Genomic DNA, 27,569 nt, shown 5'->3' on the forward strand with positions numbered 1-27,569 from the left:
GGCCTTTTTAGCTGCCGCATCACACTGTTGACTCATGTACAACTTGTGGTCTACTTGGACTCCTAGATCCCTTTCATACGTAGTCTCGTTCAGCCAGATGTCCTCCATCCTATATCTATGCATTTCATTTTTCCGCCCTAAGTGCAGTACCTTACATGTCTCCGTGTTGAATTTCATTTTGTTAGCTTTGGCCCAGCTTTCTAGTCTATTTAGGTCATTTTGAATTTTAATCCTGTCCTCTGGGGTGTTAGCTACTCCTCCTAATTTGGTGTCATCTGCAAATTTGATAGGTATGCTCCCAATTCTGTCATCTAAGTCATTGATAAAGATGTTGAATAGCACTGGGCCCAGGACAGACCTCTGTGGGACCCCACTGATCACTTCTCTCCAGGTTGAAAAAGAGCCATTGTTGAGCACCCTTTGGGTTCGGCATCCGATTAAGTTTGGGGTGAGGGCTGGGGTTGTCAAAAAACCCCACTTAAATCAGGATAATTGATATTGGATTCCCCCCCCCCCCCCCCCCGAGCTTTGCTAAAAGATTCGGATGTGTGAATAACCATTTCATACAGACATGGGATAAACCAAGATAAAACTCTGCATGTCTTGTATGCGCTTCAAGTACATCATTGGTCCCATCTTTATTTGAGCGCTGATATGTATGAACAACCAAACTCATAGAGCTGTGCACAGATGCAGTTTGATAGTGTGAATAACAAACCCAGAATGTGTGTGAGATTATTGACATAGTCACACTAAAAAACAAAGTGCTTAGTTAAGTACTGAGTTAAGTGTAATGTGAAACAGGATTCCAACCCTGTTGTAGGCAGGCACACACAGCTATAGTAGAATCAGAGAGAGGAAAATTTACTTCTTTCTCAGTTCAAACTTTAATGCATTGTTTACTGCAGACACATTGCTATAAAGTAAAAGTGAATGTTTCACCAGCCCTTCTTCACCACATTCCCAATGCCAGTACTGTTGAAAAACATCTAACTAGACAAAGGAAGATAATGGGGGCTGGATGAATATTAAAATACTTAGTTAAAAGGAACTTCTTTATTAGAGGCTTTGTTAATTGAGGCATGCCTGTATGTCTCTTGTATGCATGCTTAAATTGCTTAACAAAATATGGAAATTTTATTCAGTCTCAAGCTTTTGTTGAGGAAATATCAACTACACTTAGGAATTAAGAGAAAACTGAGCTAATTTCTCCCCTATTCTAGCTCTTGTTTTATTTAGAGCATCACTTATTTTCTGTGAATTATTTTGTGTGCAATGTAATGTAATACACTGATAAGTAAATGTACAAGCTATGATAGATGGAACTGCAGGCTGCAATACAGATAACATTCAGAAGAACATATGCATTTATTATTTTGAATTTATTTTCTTTGCAAGAATTTCTTTGTAGACATCATGAATCCATAAATTACACCCAAAGATTGCTCTAAGGAGTGTAAATGTACAGGACGCACATGCTTGTGAAAACCTCTAAAAAGAAATGATGCTCTTAGATTATAAAACACTACCAGGATCTTCAACAACTGCAAGAAAAAGAAGGAAAAAACCAGACATCATTACAGTTGTCCACATATGTCACAGGAACATCCTTATCTTCATGAAGAACTGCTCTGTGTTGGATTCTTGCTGAAGAATTGCTCCTGCATGGTTGCCAGTTTACTTATTTCAACATCTCATACAGTTGACCTTCCCCTTGTTTCTGTCCCTCATTCTTTCCCTGACTTATTGCCCTTTCCTCCAGTACCATCATCTGAAACACTGCCATCTTCCCACTCTGGTCCCTGCCTCTGTCAGCTTTGTAGGCTTTGCTGATCCACCAATTCATTTATGTTTGCCACATTCTTCCCTCCTATTCCTCAATTTGTTGCTTTTAATATGTTTGTCCATGTTCTCATGCAGTTCAGTGTCTCTGGAGTTTATCAGACAAGAGAAATTGGAAGTATAATCCAATGGCAATCTGAACGTAATCATGGGGTTTAATGTTATTACGTGATAACCTATACACGCAAATTCGGGCAATGGGAAGTCAGTCCGAGCGCAATCATGGGGTTTCACGTTATTGTGTAATAGACTACCACATGCAAATTCGGGCAATGACATGCTATTTTCGGGCAATGGGAAGCCAGTTCAAACGCAATTTGCATTCACGTAAATTCGCTGAACTAGCGAATTCACGTGAATGTGTTCTGGCCCCATTTTCTTTTCATTCAAAATTAAGAGAAATTCCTCACTTGTGATAAAGTCTTCTGAAAGAGGTGACAATCTGTTACAAATTTCCTCACTGTTCCTTTTCATCAGGTACAAGCTAAGCAGCATTACACCTCTCTGGTCCACACTCTTTTTCTTGGCTTTGTTCCCCATGATCAGCATATTGATGCCACATCATTTTTTCCTTTACAATACTGCAGAACTAAAGCTCTTTCTCTTTACATCCTTGGGGGAAGTTTTGTTATTTCTTGCATAGATCACGGTATGATTCTCTTAATCTCCCCTTGGAGCCACCATTTTGGGAGAAAGGTGGGATATAAATCCATTAAACCAACAAATAAAAATAAATTCTAGGAGTGACCATATAACACCAATATTAAAGTCATGCCACTGGCTGCCTATTAGTTTTTGAGCATTGGTTATTACCTTTAAAGCTCTACATGGCTTGGGCCCAACCTATCTAAGGGATCACCTACTTCCATATAATCTGCCCCATACTCTCATGTCCTCTGGGAAGAATTTATTGCAACCTATAAAAACTAGACTGACTGCAACTTCCCAGAGGGCCTTTTCTGCAACCGCTCCCAGCCTGTGGAACGGCCTGCCAGCCGAGATCCGTCAAATCACCAACTTAGACAGCTTCAAGAAAGCTATCAAGATGGATCTCTTCCGGCAGGCCTTTCCAGAATAAACTACTCGGACATAATAATAATAATAATAATAATAATAATAGTAATTTGTTTTATTTATATACCGCTATTCCAAAGATCATAGCGGTGAACAGCAAGTAAGCTAATTAGCAAGTAAGCTAATTTGCCCCCAACAGTCTGGGTACTCATTTTAGCGACCTCGGAAGGATGCAAGCCTGAGTCGAGCTTGGGCCCTTTTGCTGGTCTTGAACTCGCAACCTTGTGGTTTTGAGTGAATGGCTGCAGTACAGGCATTTAACCACTGCGCCACCACAGCTCCAATCACATGTGGTGATTGCCCCCCCCCCTCCATATATATATTATGACTCTGCCACTTTTATTGGTTTTAATTGTTATGTAATTTTAAATTCTATACTGTTTAATTGTCTTTTAATAAATAATAATAACAATAATTAAAATCTTTATTTATAGCCCGCCTTTCCACAGATCAAGGTGGGTTACAATAATGGGGGGATATTTTGGATATATGGAGGTATTTTAACTCTTGTAAGCTGCTCTGATTGTTTTTAACAAAAAGTGGGATAGAAATAAAAGTTTTATTATATTTATTATTATTATTATTATTATTATTATTTATAAATTGGTTCTCACAATGTTGAGATCGGTCTGCTTTGTTTCATTTTTTTTTTAAATCTCTTGATCTGTTAATAGAATCTCATTTACTTGGGAAAGGTGCTCACCCAAACAAAATTAGTTCTAATAAATTCTCCAGCCAGTTTGGGTATTGTAAGTCTTCTTTGACTTTCTGGGCATTATTTTCTTGTATATTAAGTGTATAATTGTATCCCTTCTGGGAAAAGGGTGGCATACAAGTGAAGTAAATATATAAATAAATAATATGTTGGAAAAGAAATTACATTCTACCTTCAAAACTGGCAAAGATGATTAGATTGTCGTTTTTCAGGAAACTCCTCCGATGCAATTCGCTGTGTGGCAGGATGTAATTCCATCCCCACATTGGGCCTATGGAGCGGTTATAGAAAGGATCGAAAGATCCAATAATTGAGGGCTTGTCCCAATAATAGCTTCCATCTGTCATGCAAAATTAAACAAACAAACAAGAAACTCATAAACAAATTGAAACGTACCCTTCTAACATTTTATGAGATTCAAGATCTCCTAGCATTTTGTGACATTTCAAGATTCAAATAATAATACATAAGCTTACATAAATACTAGTATTCCAATTGATTAGACTAGTCACAGTCTTTAAATATGTGAGGCTTTTAAAAAGACTGTTTCATGATGTGCATTTTCATTGTAAGTCAAGTCCTGACATTGACCATGTGCTTCTCCATAGTCTTCAGAACTGAAATTCAAGCTTTTGCCTCCTTCTCACCCACTTTGGGAACTAAGATCCCAGATAAGATTCCTTTCGGTATTGGAGCAGAGGAAGCCTAAGAAGGTTATCGCATCAGTGCCTGAAACGTTTCTATTCTGTTCCGAAAATGTTTCAAGATGTAACGTTATGGGAACGGATATTATCACATTCGAAAATGTAAAGCGTTCCGAGAACGTAACGGGAACACAATTTACCGCATTTGTCCTTATAGGAAGCGTGATAAGTATGAGAACGTTTCAATATTTGCACATGCGTATTTGTAGCAGTGTATTCTTGTTCATGAGTACCACATACACAGAACAAAAGGCTTTTACAGGGAGATATTTGTGCAAACACAACCTAATCTTTTTATATACAAGATACATATAGACACATACACACACACACACACACATGTATACACACATATAGTCCGCAATCTATATATACAAATATATATATATATATATATATATATATAATATGCATATATATGTATATATTGTGTGTAATATATTTATATTATATATAATATATATTTTGTATATATTACATATTTAAAATATGTATATTGTATATATATTGTATGTATACTTTTAGACACACACACACACACATATATTAAAATGTTATACATATACATAAACATAGGGTTGCCATCCCTGGGGACCTACAAACTAGGAAAAATGTAGGACAATGTTTTAAAATGTAGGACTTTTTTTTTTAAATTTCCTGGCCAGGAAATTTTAAAAAGAAGGTCCTACATTTTTAAACCTTGTCCAGGGCCAGGCTAGAGCTGGGGAGACAGCCTCTCTCAAGCTCCAGCCAGGCTTTGGAGGACTCTGCAGTCGAAGAGCCCCATCCAGGGCCAGGCTAGAGCTGGGGAGACAGAATGCAGGGAGGGAAGTCCTTTCAGCCAATCACAACAAGGCAGAACATGGGAACGGAAGTAAGAACGGATTACATTACCGCTCTGACATTTCTTGGACCGTTTTAAAAACGTTTCCACAAGCTTGGATCACTTTCTCATCCGTTCCCTCCGAGGAACACATATGGAACACTTTGAGGGGTATGTAGAACACGATGGGAACCCGATGGGGACAAAAACGTGCGGTAAAGTTGAAAGTGTTCCGTTCCAATCGGGTTCCAAAAATGTTCTCGGAACGCGATGCGATAAACTCCAGAGTCTCTGATTATTTGGTATCATGGAAACTTATGGACTTTTAGCATGCTAACGAAAAGGGACATTTCCCCCCTAAAAACATTTCCAGGATTCTTGCTATTTCCTATAAATACCCTAATATATACAATAGCATGCAACTCTATCTAAAAGCAAGTTGGATTTTATTTATAGGTGTACTGTTGTTGTGTGCCTTCAAGTCATTTCCAACTTATGGCACCCCTAAGATGGACCTATCGTGGGCTTTTCTTGACAAGTGTTGTTCAGAGGGGATTTACCATTGCCTTCCTCTGAAGCTGTGAGCATGAGGCGTGCCCAAGGACACCCAGTGGGTTTTATGGCCATGCTGGGAATCAAACCCTGGTTTCCAGAGTCATATCCAACATTCAATCCAGTACACCACACTGGCTCTCTATAGGTGTGGAAAGGATTGCAAAGTGGATGTGCTCAATAACAGATCAAAGCACAAATGGCAGATTCAGGGGTTACCATCAGAAACTGTGTAATATTCAATAACTGTCATTCTTCATGGTCACATTTATATTATAGTCTGGTCTAGAGTGCACCTCTTTCTATGAATGGTATTTGTTCATCAATACTGTAACATATTAATAGCCAGAAGAATGCATTGGTCAGAATCCTGTTGGTAACTTGTGTATTACAGTACCTGCTTTAGGTTGTTGTGGAAGGAGGCATCCAGCCCCTCCTTTTCACAATGATCCTGTAGATGTACAACCTAATCCTCTGCCACTGGCATACCTCAATAGCCATTTAATGGCTGGAGGAGCCCAGGCCTGGCCAAATAGTGGTCAGCTGTGTTCCTGCAGCTGGATGTATGAAAAAGATGGTTTGGTCCTGGGCTTCCTGGGGGGGGGGGGGGTCCTTTAGAACCTTGGAGAATGATGGTATCTTTGTGTGTAGAGCTAAAAGAACACAAATGGCCACTGCCTGACTGCTCCTTCATCATCCCCATCTACCAAATGACAACGGGTGGAATTCCAAAGGCAGAAGAGCAGGTTGCAGAAGCAGGGTGAGAAAACGAGGCTACACTTGGCAGAGTTTTACCAGTACAATCCAGAATCTTGCCCACTATCTCCTATATCTTTATTTACTTCTCTAGCTCATCCAGATTTACATGAGATCAACATGTTTTAAAGAAATACATAGCATTAAAAATTAGATCTGTTATTGGATCAAATAAAGGGGTCCATGAGGTCTATTTCAGTCCTGCTTGACGCTTGGTTATGGAACAGCTTTGCATGGATGGCAGGAACTAGTGTCTCCATTTTTTCTGCTGGACTTCTTAATAGCTTTCAGTACCATCAACATGGCATCCTTCTGGGCTCCCTCATCAGGGATGAGATTTAGAAACAATGTTTTGCAGTGATTCCAGTAAGGAGGTGCTGGGGGAACTTCTGTTTGAAATACTAGCCAGTGGTTCACATCCCTGTGTTGTCCTCCATACTGTTCAACATCTGTATGAAAATGCTGGAAAAAGTTATTCAATGTTTTGAGGTCAGGTGTCACCAGTACACTGATGACATGCAACCTGGGTCCAAAACATGCTGCAGAAATAATCCAGTTGGAGGCTGCTTTAACTGCCCTGGCTCAGTTCCAGGAATATTGGGAATTATAGGTTATTGTGACACCAGAGCTTTCTGATCGAGAAGGCTAAATGTCTCACAAAACTATAGTTCCCAGAATTCCCTAGCATTGAGCCAGGGCTGTTAAAGTGATCTCAAACTGGATTATTTTGGCAGTATGTTTTGTATCAAAATCTCTCTTTTCCATCTAATCCAAGGACGCTGTCTCAATGTTAAACCAGTCCCTTCTCTTGGAAATGGATTGGACGAGGGCAAACAAACTGAAACTTAATCTATAAAAACAGAAGTGTCAAAAAGCAGATCAGGGAACAAGGATACATCCTCTGCTGAATGGACTAACCCTCCCCCGGAAATCTCAAGGCTATAACTTGGATGAATGCTTGGATTCAACTCTGAGTTTAGAAAACCAAGTCTAAGAGATTGCTAGGAGTATGTTTGCACATTTAAAGCTGGTTTACTAGCTGCACTTATTGATTGGGATGTCAGACTTGTCCATGGTAATACATCCTGTTTAGATTACTGTAACAAATTCTATGTGGAGCTGTTCTTGGATACTGTTTGAAAACTTCAGCAAGTCTAAATTTCTGTGGCCAGACTGCTGACTGGAGCTAATTATAGGGAACATCTAACTCCGCGTCCGAAACAGTTTCACTGACTACCAGTCTGTTTCCAGGCACAATTCAAAGTACTGACTATGATCTATAAAAGCCTAAAGAGCTAGGTCCAGCCTGTCTGAAAGACCAAGGCTTTCACTTTGTCCCACCATCATTAGGTGGTGTGGACATGGGAAAGAGTTTTCCCAATCGCTGCTCCAAGGCTGTGGTATTCCCGCCTATAGGACCCTAGGTTGGCCCTCTCTCTCATTTTTCTGCCAGTTGGCAAATATACCTTCCTATTTATGTAGGCTGTTAACTCGTCATTGAAGAAGGTCTTTTAACTAAGATGTGCTGTATTTTTATCATTATTACTATGTTTTAACTGTATTTTTACTATTTTAAATTTATGTTTTAATTAATTAATTAAATTTATTTAAAATTTAAATTAATTGGCTGAAATCCATAAATTTATTTAAAATTTAAATTAATTGGTTTTGAAGTTTTGTATTAACCATTGTTATAATTGTATTTGGTTTTAACATATATTGTGAACCTCCTTGTGTCCCATACTGGGAGCATGGTCAGATCTAAATTCAACCTTATTATGCTAGAATATAAAATCCATGAATAGGGATTATGAAATAAAATCTAACAAACATTGGCTAAGCAACAGGGAAACCTATGCTTGAGTCAGTCAATCAATGTTAAAGCATGACATAGGTCTTAGACTTACCGTAAGGTTCTTCAGGGTTTGTAGTAAAGCTCCGACTTGCTGACATCCTTTGGGTAATGTCAGGATCTTGATCAACTATAGTGAATGTCACTTGCCTGTTCCCAGCTGGCCACTCTAGAACTCCATCATTCTGGCTACTGCACAGAGCAAACATGATTCCCAAATAACTTCTGCTTGTTGAGCTGGCTGGACCATGAGGAAAGAGTCTGAGCACAAAGCAATAACCTTCTGAACTATAGAATAAAGGGCTTGAAGTGTAGTTTCCTTTTGAGGTACTGTTTAAAAGGGAAGTAATATTTCTTATCTGCCAGATGCCAGTGGGGCATTGTGTTTCTGTCAAACTGATTTCATCAATACTAATACCACCAGTAGAGCTGGATGTATTTCCTTTAATGCCATGAAAAACATATCGAAATTTAGTCTGGCTACTGAAAGGAATGGTGGCTAAATTCCAGTTTTGTTCTCCATCAGCTGTAAAGAAAGAAGAGAAAAACTGAGCATTTTTGCATGAACTACTTTTGTAGCGCTTGATGCTCCTTATTTGGCCTCAGAATAGCAAATGGCTAAAGGTGCAATAGCATCATAGAGTCACATACCTGTGCATTTGAGTTTTGTGGCCTAAAAATAGAGATTTTACATTTGTCTCTATTGAATTTAATTTTATTAATTTCAGTCCTATTTTCTAGCTTATTAAAGTCCTTTTGAATTATGTTTCTATCTTCCAATGTGTCAGCCATTCCTCACAGTTTTGTATCATTTGCAAACTTGATATGGAGTCCCTCCAACTCTTCATTTTAGTCACTGATAAAAATGTTGAAGAGTAATGGTCCTTGGATGAAATCCTGTGGTGCTCAATTTGAGACTTCCTTCCAGTCTGAAGCACATCCATTGATGACAATTTTTTGAGCACAGTTTTCCAACCAATTATGGCTACATCTCAGTGTTTCCATCTATTCCATATTTAATCAGCTTGCTAATCAAAATATCATGGAGAATCCTATCAAATGCTTGGCTGAAATCCATAAATGACATCCACAGCATTCTTGCCATCTACTAAATTAGTGACATTACTGGGGAAAAAAAGATTAGTTTGGCAGGATTTGTTTTTGACAAATCCATGCTGACTCCTACTGATCACTGCATTGTCATCAAGATACTTGCAGACAGACTCCTATATAATATTTTCCTAATATTTTTCCTGATATCAGGCTGACAGGCCCACAATTTCCTGGATCTTTTTTGTTTTTTGAATTTTTTGAAGAAAAAAACAATGTTTGCTCATATCCAGTTCTCTGGCACCTCGTTTGTTCTCTAAGATTTCTCTGAAATGATGGCTAATAGTTCTTTGAGTATGTCAGCAAGTTACTTCAGTATTTTGGGATCCAATCCAGATTCCTTGCCAAGGTCTCTACTGAAAATTGGAAGCACATGGTTGTCTTTTTGGCGGGAAAAACTGAAGCAAAACAGGAATTGAGCAGTTCTGCCTTTTCAGTGTGCTCTGTTTGAATTTTGCCATCCTTGCTGACCTGTGTTTCCACTAGTTTCTTGGTCAGTCTCTTGATTCAAATATTTTGAAGAACCCCTTCCTGTGGCTTTCTGCCTCCCTAGCCAGTCTCAGCTCATTTTGATTACATAGATTACATGTGGAAACTCAGTAGGGACTTCAGCTTGCAACATTTCTCATCTCTTGCTATGCTGGCTAAAGTTGGCAGGTTTGGCAATTCAACAGATCAATGCTCCTTGCACTTTTCTAATGAAGCTGGTTCTGCCATTTTATGTACACCCTGAAAACATAGTGATAATATAAACCCAATTAAGTATATTTTTGCATTAACAAGACATTAGTTTTGTTAAAAAAAGAAGACACCATAATAACTATGTCCATATTGTAAGGAGGCTTTAGTAAGAAGCATGTGTAGGAACCCAATGTTGTTGTGCCCATTTTGTTACGGGGAGTTAGAGCACTCTGCAGTCAAATGCCATAATAATTAATCTATTTATTTATGAAATTTATATCCTACCTTTCCAAAAATATGGGACCCAGGGTGACTTACACTGTAAGTTACCATGCAAATGGTTATGTACAATACAAAAGTTTAAAAACCATTATACAATACATGTACTATTAAAATAATTCAAAATTAAATTGAAAGGATGTTTTAGCCATAAAAATCAAAGTCCAGCTCACCCCATTAAAAATCACATCTGCACAACCAATTGAAAGTCTAAGGGGTGGAACAGACAGGCACAAAAGAGTGGCCTGAGTCCCCTCTGGCTGGAAGCAGGTCAGGACCCCACTGTCCACACAGCTTGCTGCCAAGGCAGGCTGTGAACGCAGGGGGCAGCTGGTGCCACCAGGACCCAGACTATGCCAGCTCCTTTTTGCTCCAGTCCTAAAGACCAGAGTGCGGCTTTGGTGCAGCTTCTAACCACTTTCGAGGCACATGCCATTTAAACAGCAGGCCTCCAAAGCAGCTGGAAGCAGATTCATTTGACATGTCTGTTCATGCCCAAAGTTCTGCTGAAATAGAAAAGTCTTTGCCTGACAGCAAAAAAAGAGCAGAGCACAGGGCAGCTTAGCCTCTTGTGGAAAGGAATTACAGAGAGTGCAAGCAGCCTCTGAGAAGGGTTTCTCTCATGTCCTCATCAAACTTTCCACAGAGTGGAAGAAAACCTTCTGCTGAAGAACTTAAAACTAGGGTAGACTCATCTGGTACATTTATTCTATTGCACCTCTAAAAATGTGTTCTATTAAACATCTAAGATTATAATTAGATTATAAAATAGGGAAAGAATTTATCAGGGCATTCATCCTATACATTTGGAATGCAATAACCACAGAGATTGATGTCAAAACTCATTTTTTGTTTTGTGCCTATAACATTATATAGTGGGCTCTTGGCATCTACTGGGGTTTGGTTCCAGGACCCCCCATGGATATCAAAATCCATGGATGCTCAAGTTCCATTATATACAATGGCATGGTAAAACTGTGTCCCTTATAAAAAAAAATGACAAATCAAGGTTTGCTTTATAGAATTTTTGTGGAGAATATTTTCAAGCTGTGGAAGGTTGAAGCCATGCATACAGAATCTGTGGATCCATGAAAGGCTGACTATCATTTTAGAATCTATTCTAGGCTTTATTGCCCAAACCAGTTATATTCTGGATATGAGGAATCAAATCTAGTAATTAAAATCTCAAAGATCAAATCATACCAGGGATTGATCGTAGTTTATCTGTCTTCCGAACATTTCCAGTGCCATCATCACTTTTAATCCAGATAATGAGCTCATCTTGCAGACTTCCATCAAATTTGTAAAAAAACTGTAGACATTTTGTATTCCTTCTTGGGTAAAGGATCCGGGATTCCAAAATGGCTGATTCGCCTGAATGCCCTTCTGTTGTATCCAGATGCATAAAATGTCCCATCTCTACAAAGCAGATGAAAGAAGGATGTTTAAACCAAAGAGACAGATAAGGATTAACATTTGTTGTACTGTAGATATTATCAAATACTTTGAAAAGCACAATAAAAAACTGGTTTTACTGTGGCAACGCCAAAAAGCCATTTGATAATATTAGCTGGGATTTCATTTTTGAGAGTTTAATACAAATGAATATCCCATCTCTACAAAGAAGAGAAGGTTAAGAGGTGATATGATAGCCCTGTATAAGTATTTGAAGGGATGTCATACTGAGGATATTGCAAGCTTGTTTTCTGCTGCTCCAGAGAATAGGACCCGGAACAACGGTTGCAAGCTACAGGAAAAGAAATTCCACCTCAACATTATGTATTTGTATATTGGTTTTTTTGTGTGTGTGTATTATTCTTTTTTGTTGGCTGTATGTTATTTTATTAATAAAATTTAATATAAAAAAAAAACATTAGGAGGAATTTTCTGACACCAAGAGCTTTTTGACAGTGGAACACACTCCCTCGGAGAGTGGTAGAGCCTCCTTCTTTGGAGGTCTTTAAACAGAGGCTGGGTGGCCATCTGTCTGGGGTGCTTTGTTTGTGAGTTCCTTCATGGCTGAAAGCGGTTGGACTGGATGGCCCTTTGGGGTCTCTTCTATCTCTATGAATTCTATGATAGTGTGATATGAACTGTTTGTGTGAAAGATGAGTAGAGTGGGCCCTTGGTATATGGTAAGGTTTGGTTCCAGGATCCCCAGGGATAACAAAATCCATAAGTGCTCAGGTCCCATTAAATACAATGTCGTAGTAAAATGGTATTTCTTATATTAAATGGCAAAATCAAGGTTTGCTATTTGGAATTTATACTTTTTTAAAAAGTATAAAAGCCCCACACAGACTGCATTACAATAATCCAAACAGGATGAAATCACGGCATGTTTCACTGATGACAGATCTCAGTGGTCACATCTCCAGTAGTTGGTGCAACTGGTGCATTAGTTTTAACTGTGCAAATGCACTGCTGGCCACTGTCAAAACCTGGCTCAGAACTAAGTCCAGGAATGCATCCAAGATGCAAACCTGAGATTTCAAGGGGAGTTTAATCCTCATCCAGCATTGGCTGAATCCCTATTTTCTGATCTGCTGCCTGACTGAGCAGGAGCACCTCTATCTTGTCAGGGTTAGGCTTAAGTCTGATTGCCCTCACCCCACTCATTACTAACAGCAAACACTGCTTTAACAGAGAGACAGCTTCTTTTGAATTGGATGTAAAGAAGAGATTGTAATGCCACTGGAATTTGGAAAGTCTAAGAAAAGAAAAGAAAATGAAAAAAGTAGATTGGAGGATAGGTGGGAAACATGATGGATTGGGTTGCAATCCTGGGGTGAGGGAGAACTCACCTACTATTTGACAAGCTTACAGAAGCATAGGAGTTTTACTTCTAAGAATAGTATAAAAATGTTAAGGGACCATAAGCAAACAACTCTCCTTTGATCACTGAGTATAAGTTAATCCAGCTTCAACTGTGTCCAGCCTAACATAATGCTTCACCATGACTTAGCCTTTCTGACAGCAAACAGCAGTAATTCATGCTGCAAACAGGAAATGCTCATCCAAAGGGGAAAAATACTCTAATGTACTACCTGCACATTGGCCCACCAAGTTGCTGTCACTATTTGAAATCACAGTACGCTGCCAATCAGCATCATCTTTTCCATTCTGGATCATACCACAGATATTAATGGATTCAAAGGAACACTGGTCAAGGAGCGTGAGACTAGAAGCTGTAGGATATACAAAAAATGTGTGTATTTCTCTCTCTCTCTCTCTCTCTCTCTCTCTCTGAAAAAAATCCTTTCACCCTTGTGGCAATCACCATTCCTTACAGAGTTCACAATTCATGCTGAAGACCCCCATCCCATTTCATCCCATCCCACCACACCCATGATTTTGATTGCATGGCAGTCAGCATCTAGGTGAAGGGGTCACTTTGTGAAGGGCATATTCAGGTACTAGCTCTATTGGTATGTTCTCTGGTGACACTATTACAGGACCTTACAATGTTATATACATCTCAGATTCAGGCAATGTAAAATAAAGTAAGAGGTGAACAATAATTAATCAATGACTTCAATCTCAATTGGACTAAATAGGAAGTAAGGACATTACATTATACCCATTAGTCTGCAGAACAGTGTAAGGATGTCTGTATTACTATCCAAATACTATTTTATTAATAAAATAACCATTATTTCTGCTTTTTACACTTCTATTCCCTCTGACCTGCATAATTCCAACTCTTCCCAAACCACAACTATGTATCCCTGCTAGCTGAAAATACAACTTCATCAACATTATGGCATGTACAAAAGCTTATTACATTACAGTGTCCCTCCACATTCACTGGGGTTAAGGGTGAAATATCCCCATGAATGTGAAAAAAAACAAAATTAAAAAAAACAACATTATTCTTTATACCTAAGAGAACACATCTCTAGGAATCTCCAGGTCCTTCAGTGCAACACTTTGGTCAACATCTGCCAGAAGATGATCATAGAATCATGCTGGCAGACCTCTCTAGGAACTTCTGGGTTCTCCAACACAACTCTACAGTAAACTTCCAGCAGAACTGCACTGGAAGATTTAGAGATTCCTAAAGAGAACATATTTTTTAAAACTGCAAATAATCAAATCTGCAAAATCACATCTGCAAATGTGGAGGGACAACTGTATTTTTAAATTAGTATGTGGAAGGATCTTGAGACTACAAGAAAGATTGAAAGAAAGAGGTTGGCAGCGTGAGCTTTCGTAGACTAAAGTCTACTTCCTCAGACTGACCATATTAATCTAAGGAAGTAGACTTTTGTCTATAAAAGCCAACCTCTTTCTTTCAGTTAGGAGCTTATCACACTCACTTTTGCCCCCAATCTGGGCAGGGGAAGGCACATGCGTGACCGAGTGAAAACACATTTTATTGCATGCTACTCTGTCCTCAAGTCATACCCATGCCATTGCCCAGCCCTAAGCCATCCCTGATCAGGGCTCCAGCGTGATTTTGCTCAACTGGAAAGCTTCCATCTTTCAAAATTCACGTGCCTGAGCCCTGATTGGAGATGGCTTAGGGCTGGGCGATGGCATGGGGACGCCTTGATGACAGTATAGCATGTGATAAAATGCATTTTCACTCGGCTACGCACGTCCTCTGCCAGTGCTAAAAGCTCTCTCTACAGACTGATTCTACAAACTAAAGAGCTTATTGCATTGAATTTAAAGCAATTTCTCCCCAATGGGATACAGCATTTTTAATTTTAAAAGGGGGTGTTATCACATCCCATTTTTGAAAAGCTGTTGGATAAGCATGGCTGGGATCCAGGCTGTATATGAGTTGCACTTGCACATTCGCAGCTGGGTGAGATAACCCCTGCTTTTAAAATTAAATGCAATTGTATCCCGTTGGGGAAAAGTCACATTAAATTCAATGTGATAAGCTCCTAACATGGCTATATCTTTGTATTTAGAATAGCTAATCATATCAATTTTGCATTCTTTCTAAGGATATTGTTTTTTAATCCCCAAAAGAATGCTTAACCAATGTGTCTCCTACATAAAAGTCACCTTCCAATGAACAATATAAAATAGATACAATGATAATTGCACAAATATTTAAACCTATTTTCTTTTGTTTTTCCCAATAAACATTAGGCTTTAGCCATGCTCTTGACTTAAAAATCTCAAATGTACAGTTTTGTAGGTTGATGCAGGAGCCCAGCCATGGTTCTGTTTTTTTTGTTTGTTTGTTTGTTTTTAAACATTTGCAGAATTTCATCTTCCACTGAAGTGGACTAAAGGAAAATGATTTCATCGTTCCTTCCCAATCTAATAACATTTTTAAAAAGCACCCAAACAGCATTTCAATGCATGAAGAAGATGTCAACTCACCACAATTGTACATGCGATTAAGTCTTTCTAGATCTATTCTGCTCAAATCCTGGCTTTGTCCAATCACATCATTGAATTCTGGAATTTTAGTTGTAATTGAAGGGATGCTACTATTTATGTTAAATGAATATGGTCCATAATGCATGACAGATTCATAATCATATGGTGTGTTTAAATCAGAAATGAAACTATCATCATATTTGTTGAAGTTGTGTTCTTGACCTAGAAAGAAATGATTGCCATGCTGTTAGAAAAGTTTGAAGGCAGTATTATATTAAGCCCTTTGAGCATGTATTTTAGGGAAAAGCTTCTCTGAACAAAAAACTCTGATTAATTATTTATTGTAATGATATTGTTCTCTGTGTTCTATTTTGTTGCTCAAGCTGTCTGCCTGAAACCACTGGGAGATAAATTAGCAGGGAGCTCTGCCAATTTGTGAAGAAGGCAGTCCAGATGCAATTAGGACACATCTGACCATAGAGTTGCCATTAAGGATACAGAAACTTTAGCTGGCATTGAAGCCAGTCATGACAGTTTTCAGCAAGGACAGCTGAACTGAGTATGTACCTCTAAAGCTATAGAACTTGCTCCCAATCTGCTTCCAACTGAATTTGCTTTGTGGCATCACTGGTGTTGGTGTCACCCAGTGCATTAACTCATGGAAAGGACAGCCCCACTCTCCAACTGCTTCATCTTCCCACCTGGCCAGCTCCCTGACCAGGCCCAACTGGGCAGGAGGGCGAGGCAGTGAAAGGGAATGGAAGCAGAGAGATCCACAGCTCCCACTGCCACCCAACCGCCTTTTCCAGTTTGGCTGAGTTGCTGGCTGGATAGGAGGGTGCGACAGTGGGAGGGAAGGGCAACACGCTGCATCCTCCTCCTCTACTATGGAGCGGGGTGTTATCAGTATGCTGATGACACCCAAATATACTTCTCCATGTCTCAGTCATCAGCAATGACGACAGATGGCATTTCTCCCCTCAGTCAATGTCTTGCAGCAGTAATGGACTGGATGAGGGAAAACAAGCTCAAATTGAATCCAGACAAAACGGAAGTACTTACAGTAGGGGCTCCCAAACCAGATATCGGGCCGCAACCTCCAGTCCTAGAGGGGTTCACGCTCCCCTCAAAGGACTGTGTTCGCAGCTTAGGGGTGCTTCTCGACTCGTCGCTTCAGATGAGAAATCAGGTGAATGCAACGGTCAAGAGTGCCTGTTATCAGCTCCGGCTGATACGTCAGCTGTGCCCTTTCCTGGAACAAGGTGACCTAGAAACTGTAGTACATGCACTGGTAACCTCAAGACTTGATTTTTGCAATGCGCTCTACATAGGGCTACTCTTGTGCCTAGTCCAGAAACTTCAACTGGTGCAGAATATGGCAGCCAGATTGATTACAGGAACAACTAGGAGTGACCATATTACACCTATATTGAAATCATTCCACTGGCAGCCTATTTGTTTCTGGGCACAGTACAAGGTGTTGGTCATTACTTTTAAAGCCCTCCATAGCTTGGGCCCAACCTACTTAAGGGATCGCCTCCTTCCGTACAATCTGCCCCGTACCCTCAGATCCTCTGGGAGGAATTTGTTGCAGTCCACAAAGACCAGCTTGATGGCAACCTCCCAGAGGACTTTTTCCGCGACTGCTCCCACTTTATGGAATGGCCTGCTGGACGAGATCCGTCAAATTACCAACCTAGAGAGCTTCAAGAAAGCTGTCAAGACGGATCTCTTCCGACAGGCCTTCCCGGAATAGATCCCGGCCATGTAACACTCCTCCCACAGAGATATATAAGTGAAGACTTGACCCTCCATTATTTTATTATCGTACTGTTTTTAGATTTTATCATTTGTAATTTTAATGCATAGAATTGTTTAATCCTTTTTTAAGGGGGTAATTGTATATATTGTATTTTTTAAAGGTTGTACGCCGCTTTGATTGTGGAAACAAATAGCGGGATATAAATTAAAGTTTTATTATTTATTATTTATTTACCATGTCACTTCCTCCTCTTTTGCAGAGGCACCTTGGCTGTGGGAAGGGATGTCATCAGGGAGTTGGGATGGACGACTGGTAACTGCCCCGCTAGGTGTTCATGTGCCTCTGAGTTTTCACCCAGTGTGGTCCGCACTCCCTGCATCCCTCTCATAATGCCCCTGCTTCTTATATCTTTCAAACTGTCATCCCCAGCCTGACAGAGGACTCAGGAGAGGAGTCTGACTCTGAACCTGAGCCTGGCCTTAGTTCTACCCTGACAATACCAACAGAGACTGCTGCCCAAGAGGATAGTCAGGAGCCCAGCGTCCAGGCAGCAGAGTCCCTTGGCAATCTTGGCATGGAGGAGGAGGAGGAGACAGAGGCGAACTTACCAATGCCTTCCTACAGCCAGAGGAGATCTGCAAGGGTGGGGCTGTGGCGGTCTCATAGGCTTTGTATGAGACACCGAGCAATTAAGGAACAGCTGCACCAGTGAGGGCTGAAGATAATAGCCTGGGAGGAATGCCAGAACCTTTGTGAGAGGTTAAGTAATTCCCCTGGTGACAGCACCTTCATGAACTCTCTTCTTGACCTCTTGGCTGGGCCTGTAGATCTTTGACTGACCATTCTGTTTTGCTGGAACCCTCGACCCTTTTTGGACATCTTGACTATGTTGATTGTTCTGACCCTTTGACTTGAACCTGGACTGATTACAGACCTTGCTTTTGGAATTTTGCCTTTTGTTTTGTAAGTCTGCGGTTCAACACTTGCTTTATTAATGGGGGTTGGACTGGATGGCCCTTGTGGTCTCTTCCAACTCTACGATTCTATGATTCTATGAATACACACACTGTGTTGTGCTATTTTGTTTTGCTTGTCTCTATCTTGTTTTGGGGCTCATTATCAGCTGCTGGCTGTTTTCCCCAGACACAAACTTTGTATTGGTTTGGATCTGCATACTTAAAAGAACTTTCATCTGTACTGAGATAATCATGAGAGTTCATTCTCCTATCGATAAGAGGCAATTCAGGTGGTAAACTTATACCAAATGTTGATCAAATGTGAATGTTCCATACTTCTAGACCCATACCTTAGTTCTCTCCCCCCAAATATTGGTAAAAAAAGAACTAGTGATTTTGCAGCTATTGCTTCCTTCTATTTGGAACCCCATTTACAGATCTTTGGAAAGGATTCTCTCTGTGTGTGAAAGGTAATAAAAAGAAAAATAATTTGTTTTCATGTTTGCAGAACTATTTGTAATGTTTAAACAAAGTATTTTTCATTACCTTTCACACACACATAATAGTAAACCAATTATGATTGCTTGAAAATTTGATTATATATTGTTCTTACAACTTTTTTTGAAAATGTTTATTTTAAATGTTCTCTTTAAAAAAGTAAACACTGAGTGGATCATGTTGGAAGAGGAGAATTCAAATATTTAAAATAAATAAAAACAATGATATACTGACATTTTAATAACTGTGAGATACAGGCCACAGATTTAGGCAGGAAATTAAATTATGGTCTTTAAATTTCTTCTCAGTAATTAATTGTTGTGATATACTATCACCAAAGGTACTGCGAGTGTTTCTATAAGAAGTGGAGCACAGAATTTTGCATTTACATTTTAAACCTGGAAAGGTACTTTTGGTAAGAAGAACACAGAGGTGCTGTAACTGCATTAAAAATATTACAGCAGGTGAAAAAACTATAAAATATATCTGCCAGTATTGTCTCCTTATTCCTCCCAGAGCCATACAAGTGACATTTTCCAAAGCACTAGCCATGTTAATCTCTTCTGATATAAAAAGAAGAAAGGGAAAAGAAGTCATATGGCATCTTTAAAATTAGCCTTTTTTTTTTTTTAAATCTAGCATTAGGTTTTGTGGACTAATTTTTTAGAACATGGAGTGAAGGCTCAATAGCAAAATATTTGTAAACACACAGAAAGGGAATGTAAGATGGAACAGCACCACAAAAGGTGCTACCAAGGTGACTGAGCAACAAGAAGAGAGCTTATGTTTCGCTTTTGAGGCTGTGCTCTAAGACCCTGGAGAATAGACTATAGTCCATGAAAGCTTATGCTGAATTAAATTGTCTTATAGGTTCCACAGGGATCTTAGTGGTGTTGTTCCTGTGTGCCTTCAAATTATTTCTGATTTAGGTGACCCTAATGTGAACCTATCATGGGGTTTTCAAGGGCAGGGAGTGTGTGCCTCATCCAAGGTCAACCAGTGGGTTTCCATGGCAGAGCGGAGGTATCGAACCCTAGTTCCCTCTTTTTCTACTATCAGAATGGCGTCCTTGCTAATGCCCCACAGTGTGATTTTCCAAGAATTTCCTGGAACTCTTGGCATTATTTTTTTATACAATCACTTTGGAGGCAGAGGAAGAGTTTTTTTTTCCAGACCCAACATTAAAATCTAGATGAAGAAAGAAGATTCCAATATGGGCTACAAAAGATCTGAAATGACATGGGCTGTTACAGACGTTTTCATGTTCTCTTACAATTAAGAACTTACCTTCGATAATTTCGTCCCACCAAATGTTAACGTAATCATCTCGATCGCTCCGTGACTGTTCATGATAAAACCCAAGTGCATGCAGAACCTCATGTTCCACAGTATCCTTATATTCACAGCGCATTCCAATAGAAACATTCTGGCCAGTCTGAAAATCACCCACGAATGACCAGCAGCTGTCGGACAAGAGCATGCTACATTTATCCATTTATGGTGAGGGAAAAAACTACATCAAAGCAAAGACAGTAATTTCCCCTCCTGAAAAAAAGGTTGCCAGCTTTGCCATGTGTCAAAATAATGAGACTTTCTGTGAGTGAACAGACTGTGAATAGGCAACAGAAAACCTAATTATGAAAAACAATTAGATTTCATTTCTTATTAATGATAAACCATGTAAGGGGACTCAGTTACACGCCCTATCCCAAATTATATGTGTAACTTTGAAAAGTTATTGAGGGCATGCTCAATTAATGCACATAAAGTGGCATTATAACAGGAAGCAATAAAACATGAGGAAGGAAATGCAAAGCATTTGCAATACTATTTTTTTTACATAGCCAGTTGTATCACTTTATACACACACACACACACCATGCCATTATCACACATGGTAATTGAATTTACCCATCCAGTTTTTCAAACTGGAGATATGATTTTTCTCCTTCATAGGGTTTGAAGTCAATGCAAGATTTGAGTCGGAACATCTCAAACGCCTGCAGGATAACACCCCTGGTATTGAGGTCTGAAACACAGAAACAATATATAATGTATTTTGAATTGTCCAAGTAAATAAGTATATAGGCTGGGATGAGGGATGGCTCCCATGTCAGTGGAATGGTGTATCCACTCTAGGTTTTAATCTGAACTTTAAAGTCTGTAACTGTAAATTGTAACTATAATTGTCTGTAAAGTCTGTGACTGTCTACATAGTCTGAACTGTAATGTCTGAACTTGATCATAAGTCAAGGACTAGTTTGGGGGCCAAAAATATGGATTTTGATAGGACCCATGGATAAGTCAAGGGTAAAACTTAGGGGCATGTAACAAAGGACGTAAAGGAGAAGCAAAAGAAAATGATGCCAAAGAATTTACAAAATCCAGCAATCCAGACTGTTTGTGTTTATCCTAAAGGTTGAATGGATGAGGAGGAATGCGTGGAGGAGGCAACAAGGCATGGGCAGGCCTAAGAAAATGCACATGTCAAAAAGGATAAAAGGCAAACAAAGAAAATGGACACAGTGGGGCTTGACAGACAGGTAGAAAGGAGCGGTGAGCAGGCAATGGCAATCACACACACACATGAGCATGGAGCAAAAAGAAGCCCCAAAAAGGGGCTTCTTTTTGACCCACAGAATGAGCGCCAAGATGGCACCCAGACAGTGCGGTAGGGCTCGGGAGTATGTCAGCAATTATTATAGCCTTTAACATTTAACATAACTTTGCCTGATTTTAACCCAGAAAAGCTGACAAACATACACAAATGTCTTATTCAGATTCTTCAGAGCCTGATTCCTCTCAGTGCTCCTTTGAAGAGAAGCACCAAAGAACTGCCATCATTGCCATTTTCCCACCCAGACTTTCAAAAACATGCTGCAGCAGAAAGAGTTTAGAAAGTTGGTGCTTCTTTTTAGGTGCTCTCCAGACAGACTAAGCTCTCTTCTTTTGCCACTAAGAGAAGAGGATGGTTCCTTCTTTTTGGATAAGAGTTAAAGTACAGTACTGACATTGACCTGTGACTAGTCAACCCAGGCTTTTTGGGTCAATTTTTGACTAAAATTTTTATACATTAGTATACAGAAAGAGCCAGCATAGTGTAGTGGTTTGAGCATTGGACTACATCTTTGAAAATCATGGTTTGATTCCCTGCTCAAGCATAAAAAGTCCTTGGTGACCTTGGCCAGGTCACACTTTCTCAGCCTCAAAGGATAGCAATGGCAAACTTCCTCTGAAGAAACTTGCCAAGAAAACTCTATGATAGGTTCACCTAAGGGTTATCATAAGTAAAAAATCACTTGGCACACAACAACAGCAACAACAACAGCAACAAACATGAGTACACACTGTAGCACATTCTGTGAATCAACTTTTAAATATACATGTAGGTTAATTTCTTTGGAAAGACTAAAAAACACAGTATTATTTATTTGTAGGTTCTGCAACTAAAGGAATTTTCATTGAATTTGATGGTATTTGAAAAACCAAACAGTTGCATTTGTAACAAATGAGTATTCTATAAACCATAGAAATAATACTGTGTTCATTTCTTATATAATTTTGGGCACCTCCCTCCCCCACTCCCCCACATATTTTGCTGTCTTATCTCCCATAAAATCTATGTTGTGTAGTGAGGACTGAGAATAAAAAGATATTATAACCAAGGCAGATAACAGTATTTTTAAAAGATACAGTTAATTCTTCTACTCCTTCAGTAATGTGTCAGCATTACTGCAAAACAGTACCCCAAATTTTTTGATCCAGTGTATAATCTGGAGCCATCTTCAGAGAACAGATGAAAACAGTATAGATATTTTTATAAATCAAGAGTATATTGTTACTAGTAGAAAAAAGATTAAAACACAGAGCATAATGAATTAAATATATATTGTCTGAAAGCCTATGGGTAATCACTCACACACTTGAGAATACATAGTGGGAAAGCTTGTTGGAGGCCACTGTTTCAATTATCCCTATGTTAAAAATGTTTGGGGATCATTTATTAGGGAGTTTAATCATTTCCTTTTCATGAATGTCACTGAGAAAATAAATGTGTGCAGTCAAAGCCCAAACACCACTGGAGCACTTAGCTCCCCAGGGAAGACCAGGGCTTGTGCCCTCACTAGCCAGCCGCCTTTTTGGCTGCTGTGCCCAGAGGCCCACAAAAAGGCCCACATGCCTCTGCAGAAGATATCTGGGTGCCAAGGAGGAGATTCCAGTCTCCTGCTATGCTGACCTACTATGCTGCTCTTCAACAGGACTTTTAAGTGGAATTTGGTGCCCAAGCTTGCAAGCGGTGAAAGGCCAGTTACAGGTAGAGGGACAATCACTCATTTGTTTTGATTTAGAGAACAAAAAGGCACATTATTATTATTATGCTGACTTAGCATGAGACATGAGTTCAGAAATGTGGGACCTCACCTTTGATCTGATGGGCATCACCCTGCCCAGGAGAAACCATGTAGTGACAGTTGAGGAATGCACATAGGAACACAGCCACTGTATGGTTTCCTGCCATCTGGGAGTAAGGCAGTTTCATCAGCCCCATGCTAAGGATCCCTACCTTCCCTTCCAGCATCTGTGGATCCCTACCTCCTCCTGCCTCTGAGTCTAATGCTGTTCTGCATATGATATTTTCTGCATACATGTTGAGCAGACATGGTGATAGAATTCATCATTGACTGACTCCTTTACCAATTGGGAACCATTCTGTTTCTCTGCATTCAGCTCTCACTGGAGCTTTGTGTCCTGAATACAGGTTATCAAGACAATCAGGTGGAGTGGCACACCCATTCCTCTAAGAACAAGCCATAGCTTTTCATAATGTATGCAGTCAAATGCCTTACTGTAGTCAATGAAACACATGCTTACTTTCTTCTGGAATTCCCTTGTGCACTCTACTGCCCATCATATGTTTGCAATGTGATCCCTAGTGCCTCCTCCTTTTCTGAAACCAACTTGCACCTCTGGGATCTCTCACTCCATACATGGATGATTCTATGCTACTGAATTTTGAGCATGAGCTTGCTTGCCTGGGAAATTAGTGTGATGGTTCTGTAACTGCTACCATCTTTTGTGTCTCCTTTTTTGTGGATAGCAGTGTAAAGCATTCTGCATATCTTAGATTGAAGAACACCAGAATTCATACAAAATCTTACATATCTCTTTCTTTTCCTCAACTCATTTGAAACATGCTTCGGCAAATCTCCAGTTGAAGATCTACAGTGATTGGCAATTGGGTTTCCTTGACTGTGTTGTATCTCAGGCTAAATGTCTAGTCCATAGTCTGGTTGCATACCTGTTGTGATATGATGAAAGTTTTTTCCTTTATTCTGTCTCTAATTCTGCTATATTTTAAAAAGTATTAATAGGTGAGACTCAGAGAGTACAAACACTAACAATCTGATAAGGCAATTTGATTGCTCTGGACTATCACTGTATGGTATCTTTTGCACTCTGTCATAAATGTTATCGGCCCATCTAACCTCTAACACAATTATACTGAAGTAATGTCTTTCAGTTATTAGTGTTTGGTTTCCTTTTTAAACTTCTGCATTTCATTGACAAAATTAATTTAGGATCAACTTATAATTTCATTAGTCTTTACTACAGAGGAAGCCCAGTTACTGAGGCTGCAATTATGTATCCTTATTCCTCGGTGTAAGACCAGTAAACTCAACAGTACTTTCTTCTGAGTAAACATGCATTTGAATAAGGAATCTGGCACAGCTCATACAAAGTTCCTGATTTTAGCACAACCGCCACCTCTCCCACCATAACAAACATAGCACTTGTCACAATGCTCTGGATATGCTTTTTCAGGGGCTGCAGGAAAAAAAACAAGGAAAACACTGTTTCACGTGTACCTTTCACTCATCAAATCCAGCAACCCAAACTACATAACAGCATGTATCATAATGCAAAGTACTTAATCAGTCAGTCCCAGAATATAAGAGAACTTTTTACCCAAGCTGTCACCCATTATGTAAGGAACCGGAAGTTTCCATCTGTAGGAGCTGTTCCTAAGTGCGTTTTTTTCCAACTGTCAAGAAAATGAAGATGACTTTACAAAGTGCTTTACACTCAAAAATTTCCCCAAAGAATTATATCAACAAAGCATACCGGCATAATAATGTCACCTTCAAAGAACTTTCTAACAGATGCTGAAAGGGGAAAAAATAAAAAGTTAAAGAGCAATGTATCAAAGCATCTATTATTTTTGTTTTCTAACTGATGCTTAGAGTTTGGTTTTTTAAAGCTAATAGAAGAGGACACAGAGAGAAAATCTTTGGTGGGGCAGCTTCAAGCTGTCCCTTCATGACTGTCTGTTCCTGCCCTTGGCCATGCATAAAGAATATGCTTGAATCTTAGAAAATATGCATTTATTATTATCAGCTTTAAGCCTTGATAAACTGATCTATACACATAAATCAGTGATTCCTAACCTCTTCTATGTCCCACACCCCTATGAAATGTTCTGTTAATGGTCAAACCTCCTACAAAACTAATACAGCATTTGAAGATGAAGAAGTTTAATTTCCAATTTTTAAACTGCAAATTGAACCTCATACAATACTGCAGGTGCACAAATTGAGCAAAATAAGGGACCCCTGATCTAAATGAAAATGTTGTTTTTGTCCATTAACATGCTTACCTGTGTTGATTTCTGGGATGCCTGGTCTAGGTTTTCCTTCATCTAAGGAGTATTCTGTTAACAGAAAAACAGTAATGTTAAGGTAAGTAATTATTCTCCAGGTAATAATATTTTCAGCATGTTATCTCCCACCTTAAGAATGGACAACTGTTTCATGGCTTTTTAATGTGTGTACCTTCATAATCGTCTGTCTTCCTGATCTGTAACGGCAATAGGACAGCATAAAAACATGGAGAAGGATGATAAATGTACACCACAGGCAGGTTTATTTTCTTTTGTTATATTCTATTTTTAACTAATCATATGTACAGTGCTGTGTAAATTTACAGTGCTTTATAAATAAAGCTTGATAATAATAATAATAATAATAATAATAATAATAATAATAATAATATCTCAACCTTTATATTATCAGAAACCATCCATAAAATGAACTTACCACAAAGGCAGAAGAAACAGCCACCAATGCTACCAGATGCAGGAGCTGAAAGGAAGACATATTGAACAGTTGTTAACTCTGAATGTCTGAGGACACAACTGCATAAATCGCTCATATAAAATGCTGGACTTTGTATACAATGCTGTTGTAGTATCATGATAATGAGTCAGCTGTAATCTAATGTTTAAGCCTTCCTCCTATTTCCTAATAATTAAATATTCTTTCAAACTAACCTTTCTTTCTCAAGTCATGTCCATTTTGAATCTAGGAAAAAGGATAAAGTCCTGGTGAGATATTGTGAACAAACTGCTTCGATACATGGTATTGGTAAGAAATCTTAGGCCTAAAAATGTAGACTAGGTTTATGAAGTATATATATCAACTCAATTCTGAGGCTTTCTCTTCAATATTAGAGGTGGAATCCATATATCTATGAAAAAGAGAGGTCAAGAAAGTGCCTGGTGCACAGTTCTGGACATGCTGTAATTCAAGGGGAGTCTCGTCAAGGAAGATCCCTCTTAATTGGCATGGCTCTAACATTCTCCTGTTTTTTACAAGTTGTATTATTACTTTTGCTTACCTCAAGAAGCAATTTGGAATCATATAGAACAAGATATTCTGTTCCAAAGCTAGGAGAAGCTGCAGCAGTTTGCTTTTGCTTCAGCCTATTGGAAAAGGTAAGACAATATTTGTTTGTTTGTTTGTTTGTTTAATCTTCCTCTCTTCTCCCTCCTGATGAATTCACTGAGTGCAGATTACTTTTGCACTTTGAACTCAGTTTGCAGCAATTGAAGGAAGCCAAAAATTAAGAGAGAATGTGGGAAAAGGAATGTGTTTGTCAATTTATGGTGGTCCCCTGCATTTCATAGCGATTTCTCAGACAAGGAATATTCAGAGGTGGTTATGCCTGTTCCTTCTTCTGAAATAGAGCCAACAGCATTTAATATTAATTGGTGTTCTTCTACCCAAGTACTAACCAGGGCTGACTCTGCTTAGTTTCCAAGATCAGGTGAGATCTGGTGCCTTCAGGATATTTAGGCTGTATGGAAGATATAGAAATGGAGTTGTAAAAGCAGCTGAGAGAATAGGATGGCATTGGATAAACTGGAGCAGTACCTGCCAAATCAGGTTATGGTTTTAAGCAGCAATTCCCAAACTTTGATCTTCTAGGTGTTTTGGATTTCAATCCCCAGAATCTGTAGTCAGCTTGGTCAACAGTCAGGAATTCTGGGAGCTGAAGTTCAAAACATCTTGAGCACCAAAGTTTGGGGACTATTGTTCTTAAGGATCAGTTTGAAAGAAATGACTGCTCCAGATCCTCCATTTCTCTTCCATTCCTATGGTTAGTGGTCAAGGAACAAGACCAATAACAGATTTTGAATTGTTAATATTTAATGCTGAATTCTGTCTAAAAGGTGTTATATAGAGAGGCTCTGGTTGGGAACAATGCTAGTGATGAAAGAAATGTGGGAAAGAGCGGTAAAGGAGATTAATAACAAGATTATTTTGTGAGGACTTTTCATGGAGT

The 27,569-nt window shown here is 39.1% G+C and overlaps 1 protein-coding gene across 1 annotated transcript; it reads right to left on the minus strand.

Moving 5' to 3' along the window:
• Nucleotides 1–1,460: 1,460 nt before the first annotated feature.
• On the minus strand, nucleotides 1,461–26,101 carry LOC149313431 (meprin A subunit alpha-like). The gene is made up of 13 exons (XM_089519100.1): nucleotides 26,042–26,101; nucleotides 25,778–25,802; nucleotides 25,603–25,656; nucleotides 25,071–25,111; nucleotides 24,915–24,990; nucleotides 20,859–20,976; nucleotides 20,235–20,410; nucleotides 15,732–15,953; nucleotides 13,436–13,576; nucleotides 11,592–11,807; nucleotides 8,374–8,844; nucleotides 3,804–3,971; nucleotides 1,461–1,544 (listed from the first exon to the last, which is right to left on the minus strand). The coding sequence occupies exons 1-13, from the start codon at nucleotides 26,099–26,101 to the stop codon at nucleotides 1,516–1,518; spliced, it is 1,797 nt and encodes a 598-aa protein (XP_089375226.1). The 3' UTR covers nucleotides 1,461–1,515.
• Nucleotides 26,102–27,569: the final 1,468 nt, after the last annotated feature.

The sequence above is a fragment of the Sceloporus occidentalis genome, unplaced genomic scaffold (assembly GCF_023333645.1).
Source record: "Sceloporus occidentalis isolate IW3139 unplaced genomic scaffold, rSceOcc1.0.p SCAF_4, whole genome shotgun sequence".
Taxonomy (NCBI): Eukaryota; Metazoa; Chordata; class Lepidosauria; order Squamata; family Phrynosomatidae; genus Sceloporus; species Sceloporus occidentalis.

Bases quoted from the DNA above. Each gene is read 5' to 3' on its own strand.
- LOC149313431 (XM_089519100.1), bottom strand. From the start codon at position 26,101: ATGTCTTCCTTTCAGCTCCTGCATCTGGTAGCATTGGTGGCTGTTTCT. The intron at 24,991-25,070 runs GTATGCTTTGTT...TTTTCTTGACAG, and splicing joins AAGGTGACATTATTATGCCG to TTGGAAAAAAACGCACTTAG. The intron at 20,977-24,914 runs GTAAAAAGTTCT...TCTGTGTTTCAG, and splicing joins CATAATGGGTGACAGCTTGG to ACCTCAATACCAGGGGTGTT.